Source organism: Pongo abelii, chromosome 13 (assembly GCF_028885655.2).
Source record: "Pongo abelii isolate AG06213 chromosome 13, NHGRI_mPonAbe1-v2.0_pri, whole genome shotgun sequence".
NCBI lineage: Eukaryota > Metazoa > Chordata > Mammalia > Primates > Hominidae > Pongo > Pongo abelii.
Window position 1 is genome coordinate 100351258 of NC_071998.2, and position 12521 is coordinate 100363778.

Genomic DNA, 12521 nt, shown 5'->3' on the forward strand with positions numbered 1-12521 from the left:
TTGCAAATACGACAAAAGCCATTATGAATGGGACAGTGATGTGATCAGGGAGAGAGTTATTCCCAAATACACATCACTTAAGATATTAAATGGTCTTGGAAATGCTTCAAGCCATATAGTAATCATTTAAAATAGGATGATAATGACAGTGATACAAGTATTAGACTCACTTTACAATGCCTGGTGCACTTTTTTTGAATTTTGAAAAGGGAACAAGGGTAAAAGAGTTAAAACAGTGAATTATTTTGAAATACACTATGATCTATCCTGGGTTAAGAGTTAGAACAAAAACATACTTACTTTCCAGAAAGAATGTCATGCCTGAGTTGTAAAACAAACAGGTACCTGACAAACATATACAAAAGTCAACAGAGGGTAACTCTTTCCCAGCCGCTCCCAATCCCCAGCTTCCCACTGCAAACCCCACCCCACACACAGCATGGAGTTTTGCATTGTAAAAAAGGAGTCCAAATCAAATGAGAACTTTGGTGGAAGCATCTCCTCTTGGGTCTCCAGGAAGGCATCCCAGAACCACGCTAGGAAGGTGAGTGCATGTGGGGAACTCGCAAGATACTTGTAGGATGGAACATGATACACGTCACGGTCCAATGACGGCCTCCACAACCCCCTCGGTCTGGAGAAGAGAGCCGAACGCGGCACATGGGCATGCAACATGTCCAATAACCCAGGCAGGGTGGGGCCGCGGGGTCTGGCTCTCAGCCAGCTCCACCAGCGGATTCCAGATCTGCTGCGGTGGATTGTAACAAAAAGTTTGCAGCTGATTCTAGTCAAAAAACCACTGGGGGTTCTTTTCCCCTGATGCAGTGTAACTACAGACTCTTTTAAAACACAAAACAGGCGCACACACACACACACACGAAACAAGAAAAATCCTGCAAATGGTTAGAGGGGTAACAAAAAATGAGAAAGAAGCCAGCAAATAACACGCATGGGGTTTACTCAGGTAAAAAATAAATGTCTTGGCTTAAATAAGAGGGGTATCTTTTGTTTGTTTTTTACCAGGAGGATGTAGGCATCAGAACTACTCACAATGCTTTGTAAAAACCAAAACTGCCTGTGCTCTGCTCCCTACCTATGGAAACAGAATCCTACACACAAGAGTGGCCCCCAGAATCTGAGCTGTTCAAAAGCTTCCCAGGTGTTTCTGAGTCACACAACCCGGGTTAAAAACCAACGGCTTTGATGACAGCTAGAAGCAGCATTCATAGAGGACTCCAAGGAGCAACACTAGAATGACTGTTTGCCAGAAATCAAGGAGATCGGGCGTGCTGAAGGTTCTAGTACATTCCAGAATGTTCCTGCTTCCTGACAGGTGTTCGGCCACCACTGAACTTCACTTCTGAATGTCAGGATACCATCTTGTATACTCATCTCACAAGAGACACAGTAAAAACATGGCCAGAACTCTTGATTCCTATAAGAAAACCTAACCGTAGCAGCCCAGCAGGAGCCTGGGTAACAGGGCAAAACCCTGTCTCTATTTTAAAAAATACAAAAAATTAGCCAGGCGTGGTGGCACACACCTGTGGTCCCAGCTACTAGGGAGGCTGAGGTGGGAGGATCACTTGAGCCTGGGAGGTTGAGGCTGCAGTAAGCTGTGATCACGCCACTGCACTCCAGCCTGGGTGACAGAGCGAGACTTGTCTCCAAAAAAAAAAAAAAAAAAAAAAAAGCCCAGGGGAAATGGTGATAACCAGTCAGTCTTTAAGGCATTACTTAGGGGTCATCTCCCTAAGAACCACCCAGCAGCCTACATAGCCTATATGTCACCACTGCAGTTCATCACACAAACAACGACAAGGAGGTTCTGGGGATATCAAAAGCAGGAAAAGGCTTTGTGGAGAATTTCACTGATGGAAGAGGCTAGAGGGAAACTCCACATTTAAAATGTTACTCAAATTTTCTTTTTCTTCTTCCCTGTTTCTGAAGTCCAAGACATAGACATGGGCAAACAAAACAAAAAAGAAATTCAGGCCGGGCGCGGTGGCTCACACCTGTAACCCCAACACTTTGGGAGGCCAAGAAGGGCGGATCACTTGAGGTCAGGAGTCTGAGACCAGCCTGGCTAACACAGCGAAACCCTGTCTCCAGTCAAATATACAACAATTAGCCGAGTGTGATGGTGTACGCCTGTAATCCCATCTACTCGGGTGGCTGAGGCAGGAGAATCGCTTGAACCCGGAGGTGGAGGCTGCAGTGAGCCAAGATCGTGCCACTGCACTCCAACCTAGGCAACACAGCAAGATTTTGTCTCAAAAAAAAAAAAAAAAAAAAAGAAATTCAGAGGAGTTAAAAGATAACATGAAGGGATTTTAACAACTTTGCTATAATTACTCTGTTTTTCTTAAAGAGGGTTCCTTGTGTTATAACAATCAAGAGAGTATTTTGCAATCCCTTAAAACATAAGACAGCGATTTAGGACTGAGAAATGCTTTTCCAATATCTGCCTTCCCTTTTTGTAGTTGAGATAAAAATAAAACGCCGCAGAGCAACCAATCAATTTACCCAGGGTCCAAGAAAATAGAAGTGTGACAAGAAAATGTATCTTCTAATTTCTATTCACTCAGAAAAATGTCAAATTAAGCAAAGTTGTGGATTTTTAACGGAATACAGAAGCACCGGAAAAGTACTAATAACTCTTGCTGAGAAATAGAAAGACGGCAGACAGAAGAAGAGGCAAACCCACAATTGAGAAGAGCCATAAATGACATGTAAGGCAAGCCCTGCTGGGCGGGAGCTTGTTCCGCATCATGGCCTACCTTGTAAACTCCTCACGAAGGTTGTTTGGTTCTGAAGAATAGTATTTAACTCGAAAGTGTAAAGCATAAGCAGGTCCAACTAAACATTTGGAGATGGAAGGTTGAAGATGTTTTTCCCCCAGTTTTGAAGATCAAAGGATGGACAAAAGGAAAAGCATGTTAAATCTATAACATTTAGCATGACATCAGGACAGCATAACTGGGCACGCGACACTAGCCAATTCTTTTTAGTCCTCGTCAGGGAAACTGAGATGGATGGACTTTTGTGCTGACTAAGATAGTTTAGCTAGTAACCTCATTCCAGGAGAAAAACCCTAGTGATTTAGACAGATTACTAAAAGCTGACATTTTATTTTCACCCCTGATGCCACAATACTCCAAACTGACAGCTAGTTTTTACAAAGTACAAAGGCTAAAGGAAAGTGCTGCAAAGTGTTCTGTTATCTAAAAACACTTTAAAGTACTTTTAAGAGAATATGAATTTTTAAAAATTACCCAAGCATAAACAACATTAAAAAATGTGGTTTCCACACCTGTACATCAAGAAAGCTGTAGCAGACTATCAAAGAGCCCTCCTACTCTCTCATCCTCTGAGTCTACGTTGTAACTCATTAGAAAGTAGATATAATAGGTATAAAGCTGAGTTTCTGAATAGCAGATTAATCAGTTCTCATTGGCAGAGACGTCTGATTTCAAATGAGAGCACAGTCGATTTTTCAATATCCACTAAACATTTTTATTCAAATTTTAAACTCTCATCTTTGGCTAGCCTTAAGAAATTAAAAATCATCCACTTAATACCGAATTGATTTTTAAAATGCTTCCAAGTTCTAATGAAAACATAACACCTCAAAACACTGGCAAAGGAGTTTACTCTCAGAAAAAAAATAAATGAGTGGGCTAAATTCTGCTTACTTACTTTTCATCTGCTTTTTTATGGGTTTGGCATGATCCAGCCAGTGCTGAAAGAAAGAAAAAAAAGTTTCTTTAGGAATAGTTCATCAGCAAGGTTATTCAGCCCTCACAGTTACCCTCCTCTAAAAGCCTTAGTAACTCTACCCACAAAAACCAGGGTTTGGATCACATCATGGGTTCTTAGGCTGGGAATCTGCAAACTGCTTGGGATGGTATAAAAAATTCAACGTTTATGCATATATGTGCATTTTTCTGGGGAGGGGACTCCCTAGTTTCTGAAAGTTTTACAAAGTGGTGCCTGAAAGAACATAAAACCCCTTAACTAATTGATCAGCAGAACCACCAACTGCCTTTTCCTTCTGAGTTTCTCAAGTTACAGCCAATCTTCTCCAAGCACTCTGGGTCTCCATTAATCTAGCAAAAAGTACAAGCTATGATACCAATAATCTCTCATCATGCACTGGTCTTGAGGTTGTCGTCCTAAACTCTTTAAAGTACAGAACTAAAATTCACAACCCCTTTATTCTTTTGCCAGGAAAATGAGCCACACTGCAAATGCAAAGGCAGGCAGGGATTTGCCTAAGATCATTTTGCTCTGGTCAATGAGGACATTTTAACTTTCCTCTAGCTTTGACCAAAAGAACTGCTTCAGTCTTATCTGAGGAGATTACAAAATCATCTGCCTCATATAAAAGTTTCTCTATGAAGTCAAAGTCGTTGATACTGCTGTCCTAAGGAGTCTCAGCCACTTAACTTCCATGGAGAACTGCATTTAGGAGCATTCTACTGAGCCCTTCTTTGCAGACATCAGCTCCTGGAGGCCAGGGACCGTGCAGTTAATTGTGACTGTTTCCTGTGCCAGGCACAAGGTATGGCAACCAGCTGGCCCCTGTTAAGATTCTTGAGAAATAAATAAATATTAAATATAAATTATTTTTTTAAAGTGAGGCAAGTAGGGACTGTTCCCATCACTTTATGTGGACCTGCTGCATGCTGGAACTTCTCTGTTAGAAAGACAGCTGGGTGATACAAGCAGAGTGGGCTTCTCATGAGTTACTCAGAGTCAGAGGCCATTCTGCTGACTGCCAATGGGCTTTCAGACACATTTGCGCTCTGCACAGTCTAATAATGAGGAGGGGCAGGACCCAACCAGGACAGTGTACTCCACACCTAACCAAAGAGGTCATTATGACTGTGTGGGAGGAAGGGGATAAGGAAACACAAAAGCGAATAACAGATGATTGATAATACAATAAGCTGGGGGCAGTGCAATGGGAGAACGTGGGTTGTCGGGCTTTTGTCATCTCTACTCCAGGCTAGGCAGCCACGTAATATCACCACAGCAGGACGTGTCTCTCAGACGCACATGTGCAGGATGCTTTATCTCACTGTTAACAGCTTTGAATTGGAAATGACCTAAATGTCCATCAACAAAGACGGATTAGAAGATGGCTCATCCATATAATGAAATACTATTTAAAACTGATGTAGGCCTGTATTTATTGATGTGGCAAGAGATCAGCAGCACAATGTTACATGAGAAAAAAAAATCAGGTGGAATCTCATTTATATAAAACTATTATCTTCTATCTAGATATGTCCAGAAGGAATTGTAGAGGTTATTTTGGGATGGTAGGGCTGTGAATGCCATTTATTTTCTTTTTACCTTGCTGCATAATTGCTTATTTTAATGAGAATATTATTTTTAGGGGGTGGGCTGGGTTGTCACATCCATATTCATTTGTTGTTTTATGAGTTCACCTCATTAGAATCAGATGCTGCTAGTGCCCTCAAACAAGCTGAAAACCCCCAACTTTGGCCCCTGGAGGGGGCTGATACAGACTTGATTTAAGCCCAATATTGACTTTCCTACCAAGTAACATGCTAATGGCTGTGACTAAACCTGTCCTTTTCACTTTCAAAAGAATTCACCATTCATCCCCTAGTCTAATTAGCCCATGAGAGGCTTGTCGCTTAAAGGAGCTTGTTCCATTTCTTTCCTTTCTTAAGTCTTCTCACCAGCATTTTGAGTAGAACAAGTTTAGGCCTCCCTTTCCTCTCCCTCTACTGTCAAAGTCTCATCTTTAGCCAAGTCCAACTTGTGCAGTCTCCTTGGCTGTGCTTTTTGATCCTGGTTGTGTATTAGTATTACCATCACTTGAGGAACTTTGAAAAAGTCAAAATGCAGGTCCCACCCAAGACTCATTGAACAGAGTCTCAGAGCATCAGTTTTCATAAATGCTTCCAGTGTGCCCATTAAATATTTAGTACTGAAGTTTTCCACATCCTCTCCTACCCAGGAAGAGGTTCTGATGATCCTGAAACATCCACAACCCCTTCTCAAAATTGCTGTTTGGGCTCTGCAAAATCTCAAGCAATTTCAGGTTTTACAGGCTAGTCAAAGAGGTGAAATGGCCAAACATCTGTGGCTGGTGTGCATTCACAGGCAGACCACAGCCAGATGCTGGTACCGGGCGGCTGACTGCTTTGCCCTCTGGCCACACTGCAAAAGGCACCCCCTCAGCCATTGCAGGCTGGGCTTCCATCCTTCCTGCTCAGCCAGAGCCCTGCCCAAAGCAGGACCCGTCAGGATAGATGCCTATGAAAAGTCTGGGGCTAGTGAAGCCGAGAATGGAATCAGAAACAGCTTCCTCATTTTAAAAGCTCCTTGACCCCTTGGTGTTCGGATCAGGCTTTGCTTGCCTGCATCAGAGGCAATAAGAAACCCAGTCACAATCCTAAAATGAGAGATGACAAAACCTATCTTGTATCCAACCAGTTCAAAATGATCTGACTTTCTTCTTAGCTGCAGGGGCCTTCCAGACTCTGATCACTTGTATTTTATCCCACAAGACCACCTTGTGACTTGAACACTGGGGCAATGAAAGCCCAACATGGCATTTAGTAAACTGTATCCTACGCTCAGCTTTGAGGACTGTATTCAGCAGCAGCGGGACCTGTCTCAGATGTTCACCTGTGTCTTGGCTAAATATAGCCATGCCGCCTGTGGGTAAACGCCAAGGCAAATGGCTCCAGCCCTCTTAGCAGACCATTAAACCAGTCACTGGAAACAGACAGGTGCATTTCTAAGTTCAAACGGCAGGACATTTTACTCAAACACTCTAACGGGTGTTAGAAAGGTGGTTTCTAATCTGAATTTCTCATCCAAGTCCATCTGGCAAAATCCTTTCCATAAATCAAGATGTGTGAGATGATCTTGGCAAGGCCCATCTGTTCCAATAGTACATCAATTCTGGAAATATGACACCAATAAGGCTGGCTGTAGAATTTAATCATCTAAAATCTACATGGGAGCATTGGAACTACAAGGCCTCAGAGCAGCTCAGGAGTTGAAGAGCATCTAACAACTCTCTGCCGGAACATCTCCTGAGCCTTCACCATTAAGTGTGAGTGACGAAACTCGTAACAGGATTTCTAGTACCTGCAAATTTTCTTGGCTTATAAAGAGTATCTAAGTCAGCCATGGTGGCTCACACCTGTAATCTCAACAATCTGAGAGTCTGAGGCAGAAGACTGTTTGAGCCCAGGAGTTCAAGATCAGCCTGGGCAACACAGCAAGACCCCATCTCTACAAACTTTTCTTTTTTAAAAATAGCTAGGCATGGTGGCATACACCTGTAGTCCCAGCTATTGGAGAGGCTGAGGTGGGAGAATCACTTGAGCCCAGGAGATCAAAGCTGCAATGAGCTACGATCACACTACTGCACTCCAGCCTGGGTGACAATGAGACCCTGTGTATATTAAAAATAGGCCAGGCGTGGTGGCTCACGTCTGTAATCCCAGTACTTTGGGAGGCCCAGGCAGGCGAATCATTTGAGGTCAGGAGTTCAAGGCCAGCCTGGATAACATGGTAAAATCCCATCTCTGTCAAAAATACAAAAACCAGCCAGGTGTGGTGGCGCATACCTGTAGTCCTAGCTACTTGGGAGGCTGGGTCAGGAGAGTCCCTTGAACCAGGAAGGCAGAGGTTGCAGTGAGCCAAGATCACACCACTGTACTCCAGCCTGAGTGACAGAGTAAGACCCTATCTCAAATATATATATATATATAGTTTGTGTTTAAACTAGAGCTGGAAGGAATCTGAAGAGATAATCAAATTGTACCCAAAGGATGAAAAGAGAAGGAAGGGGATGAACGCCTTTGGAGTTTACTGTATCAAATCCATCCTCTGACTAAGGCTGGGGTGTGGGAGGTGCAGCCCTGATAAGAGGCAGAGCTGGAATTCAAACTCACACCCCTGTCAGCGTCAGCATCCAGTACTCTAGGTTTCCACACCACGGACTAGCCTAAAGTGCCTTCTCTGCCTATAGGGGGATCTTTCCTGCTCCCCGTGATGACCAAGCCCTATAAAGTCACTTAACACCAGCTACTTGCTGGTGTGAGATGATTTCCTTGGAATCATCTAAATCAGTGGTGGAGACCCCTTTAGCAGCTTCCGATTCAGCACCAGTATTTGCACGTGGGCAGGAAAACACTCGCCCTGCCTCCCAGCATTCAGAGACAGGATGAGGAGAGGCCTGTGGCATTTCTTTTTTTTTTTTTTCCTTTTCGAGACAGAGTCTTGCTCTGTCACCCAGGCTGGAGTGCAGTGGCGTGATCTGGGCTCACTGCAACCTCTGCCTCCTGGGTTCAAGTGATTCTCCTGCCTCAGCCTCCCGAGTAGCTGGGGTTAGAGGCATGTGCCACCACGCCTGGTTAATTTTTATATTTTTAGTAGAAACAGGGTTTTGCCATGTTGGCTAGTCTGGTCTTGAACTCCTGACCTCAGGTGATCCACCTGCCTTGGCCTCCCAAAGTGCTTACAGACGTGAGCCACCACACCAGGCCCTGTGGCATTTCTTGAGTGCAGTTTACATTTCTTTGGACCACCATGCAAGGAGGCAGAAGATCAGGGTTCAAGTTGCAGCTCTGCCACTCACCTGATGTGTGGCCACAAGCAAGCCCCCCCACAACCCCAGCCCACCTCACAGCCCGGGCACCTGAGCCTCAGTTTCAGCCCCTGTGAACAGAACTATCCCCTAAGCACTGTCTATGGAAACTGCACTGAACCCAATGGGTGGAAGGAAGAGGTTTTGTCTGTTTCCAGAAGTTGTCACATAGATCCCACTCTTAGCATTTACACTCTCCTATGTCCCCTCCAGGTATACCTAGTAGTCACTCTTTTCTTCTTATAATTACATCTGAGATGGCAAGAGCACCCAATAGTGTCCACACAAGCGGCAAATGTGATAACACTCCGACCAATCATTAAAGCAAAGCCAAAGGAGCTGCAAGAGTCACTTTAGTGGCTACTGAATCCTCCCAGCAGGCGCCATATCTATGTACCAACCTCACTATGCAGCCCTGCACCTCTCATTGCCAGATTCTATGCTGCAAAGGCCAGAGGACACACATCTGACAAGTCTTGAGACAAAAGGTCAAAATAATCTATTTTGGATTCCTTACTGCCAAATGTACCATCAGAAAAAGCTCCCTTTTCATGTTGAAAAGCAGCTTAGGGGAGGACTTACGGTGGCCACATCTACCCTCCAGGACACCTGCTCCCAAGAGAGGAAGGGAGGCTTCTGCTAGGTGGAGCTGTTATTACCACTGCCCCAAATCCCTGCTCCTCCTCTGCCTGGCAAACTACTCTCATTCTCCGTGGCCCACATCAGTGTTCACCCTTCCTCTTGGATATCTTGTTCATTTTGTCAATAATACGTAGACAGTTTCTCCTCCAGACTCACAGAGGGACCTTTACACTGGTCCTTTAGAGGACTGAATACACCGTAGTTCAGGAGATTACTTGTCTATGTCTCCCAACAGAATGTGGCAGGCAGGGACAATATCCAGCTCATTTGTGCAACCATAGAGCTCAGCACTGAGTGAGCTCCAAGTCAAAGTTGGCTGAATGGGATTGACTGAACCTTCCCTTTCTTCCTTCTATATATGTATGTACGCATGAACCAAGTGCATATTCAAGCCGTATAGCCAAGTGGAAAGTGCTGGACTTTGGAATGAGACCAAGTTCTGAATCCTGGCTTTAACCTTTACAACATTCTTAGGAACATTAGTGTCTCTGAGCCTCAGCTTCATCATCTGTAAAATGGTTCTGTTTTATGGCCTACTTTATAGATCAGTGATGAATGTTAAACAAGAGTTACACAAAGACTGTAGTTCAGTGCTGGGCTCAGGGCGAGAACTGAGTAAACAGCACTTATCATGATCAGGCAGTGGGAAAGTGAGACGGTGCAGGCCTGAGCCCTTGGCTCTCAGAAGCAAGCTTTGATATGTAAACACAGACTCCCAGCCCCTGCTTTGAGCTGTACCAAAGTGAAATCTGCAGAGTGGGTTCCTGGATGGCCTCCTGTTTTGACATGGAAAAGGGAAACAGGAGGTCCTAGTCATCATTCTCAGTAAACTATCGCAAGAACAAAAAACCAAACACTGCATATTCTCACTCATAGGTGGGAATTGAACAATGAGAACACATGGACACAGGAAGGGGAACATCACACTCTGGGGACTGTTGTGGGGTGGGGGGAGGGGGGAGGGATGGCACTGGGAGATATACCTAATGCTAGATGACGAGTTAGTGGGTGCAGTACACCAGCATGGCACATGTATACATATGTAACTAACCTGCACGTTGCGCACATGTACCCTAAAACCTAAAGTATAATAATAATAAATTTAAAAAAAATAGATGATATCAATAGGCTTCGACAGTTGCTTCAGGGCTGGGCAGGGCACTATGGAAACCAGGCCTGGTTCTTTTCAGGGAGCTGGGGATATAAGCTGGGTATGCAGAGAGCCATGCCAAGAGCCCTGCAGCTGCCAACCCTCTGATCTGTATGTCAGGGGCTGGGTGGGAACACCAGTGCTTGAAGGAGGCTCAATTACGGGGCAATAAGCCAATAGCCAAGTGAACCATTCCCTTCCGGGTCCATCTATTACTCTACTGTCCGCAGAAACACCTCCTATGACATCCAATCACCTCCCAGGTCCTATGAAAATCAATGACCCCAAAAGCCATCTCAGCAGACTCTCCCAAAAGCCTCTTGTTTAAATTGGCTAAGGTTTCTCCCACAGGCAATGCGGGCCTTATAGGTTCCAATCAGCTAACTCTACCTTCTTAGCACGCTCACCCCTGGGGGCAGTGATGACTTCCGGTCCCCCCTCCCACTGCCCAGCTACAAAGAGGAGACCCATACCCATGACCCAGGTTACAAAAACTTTTCTCCTCCATTAATTCTCTGAGCTCCTCAAATTCCCCATGAAACAGATGTTATTACACTACCTCCACTTTACAGCTAGGAAACTGAGGCTCAAGAGTACGGTGTACTAGAAAGAGCACATAGACGTGAAATTGCAAAACTTGAGTTTGAGTCCAAGCTGTGCTATTCACTAAGTGACTTGCCAAGGTCTAAGGGCTTTGGTTTCACCATCTAGAAGACGGTAAAAGAAAGATCTAGAAAGATTTGACAAATGCCTCTCCCTCAGGTTCCTTCTAGGGCTAAAAAAGAAGGTTCTAGGTTATGTGTCTTGTCCCCAAGAATCACCGAGTTAAGAGGAGGAGGTCTTAAGTCTTAGGATCTAATTTTAAAGTTTTATATATATATATATATACACATATATGTATATACATAAATATGTGTATATATACACATATATAGTATATATACATGTGTATATATACTATATATGTGTATATATATACACATAATATATACATGTGTATATACACACACACACACAAATAACAAACCCAAGGCCAAATAGTCAAATGGCCACAGAAGGCAAAATAAGATTTGCATAGAAGAAAAAAACACTTTGGGAGTTCAGGACAGGCTTCATGAAGGGTGAGGGGGGGTCATCTGAGATGGTCTTGAAGGATGGCTGGAAGTTTAAACAGGTGAGAAACAGCAGAAGGAGAAACAGCACAAGCAAAGGCACAGAGATAAGTGCAGGCATCGTCAGACCCAGCCTGTAAGGAGCGCAGCTCAGAAAGCAAAGATGGGAATGACTAGAGGGTCCTGGGAACTGCTGCTGCCGCACAGCTCTTGCATCCTCAGAGCTGGAGGCAGATGAGGACCCTCACCCTCCCACCTGTTTTTGCCTCACATTCGTAGAGTTGGATGTTGGAAAGGCCTGAGAGCCTGAGCATCTGCAGGTGTCTGGCCTGGGAAAGCCGCCTGTATCCTGCTGTGAACACCCCTCCTGCTGCACAGTGACAGGGCACTGGCGGGCGGGAAAGCCTGCCAGCCAAGTCAGCAAAGACTCATGGCAAAGGCCTTCATAATGGAGTCACAGACTTGGCTTTCTGGGAATCTGAGTGGCTAATGAGGGGTCACTTGGGGATGAGGACATGCTGCCAAGGCAACAGGCATAGGTTCTAAGGGTAGAAATGAAAGATACCTTCTCCTTTCTAACTAGAGAAGGCATTTGCAGCAGACACGCCAACCTCCCCTTTAGACTCAGAATGACTGAACATTAGAAGTGTAAGTTTTCTTGGAGAACAGGTCCAAGTATCCCATTTTACAGATGAGAAAACAGAGGCCAGAAGAGCAAGGCAGCTTATCTAAAGCCTACCAAATGAGTCAGAGGCAGAGCCAGGAACAAGGTCCAGTCTGACTTCTAGTCCAGGGCCATAGATATTCTGAAGCCAAAAATACCACATGCTTCAAGACACACAGGAGAAGGCAGAATCAAGAAGAGTTCCAGGGAAGAAGAGGGCTGGAGAGTGGCAGATGCTGGAAACAGGTGGAGGATGCTGGGGACAGAGAGAACTCTAAATGTGGCATTCAGGAAGCAAGTGGAAATAGG

The 12521-nt window shown here is 44.6% G+C and overlaps 1 protein-coding gene across 4 annotated transcripts in view; it reads right to left on the reverse strand.

Moving 5' to 3' along the window:
• EPB41L4B (erythrocyte membrane protein band 4.1 like 4B) overlaps positions 1-12521 on the reverse strand; it is a 150805-nt gene that overhangs the window by 94550 nt on the left and 43734 nt on the right. For all 4 annotated transcript variants that reach the window (XM_054520416.2, XM_054520417.2, XM_024252799.3 and 1 more), the window contains exons 3-5: positions 3700-3742; positions 2781-2859; positions 301-345 (exon numbers count right to left, since the gene is read on the reverse strand). In XM_054520416.2, coding sequence (XP_054376391.1) covers positions 301-345; positions 2781-2859; positions 3700-3742 — 167 coding nt within the window. The remainder of the gene's footprint in view (positions 1-300; positions 346-2780; positions 2860-3699; positions 3743-12521) is intronic.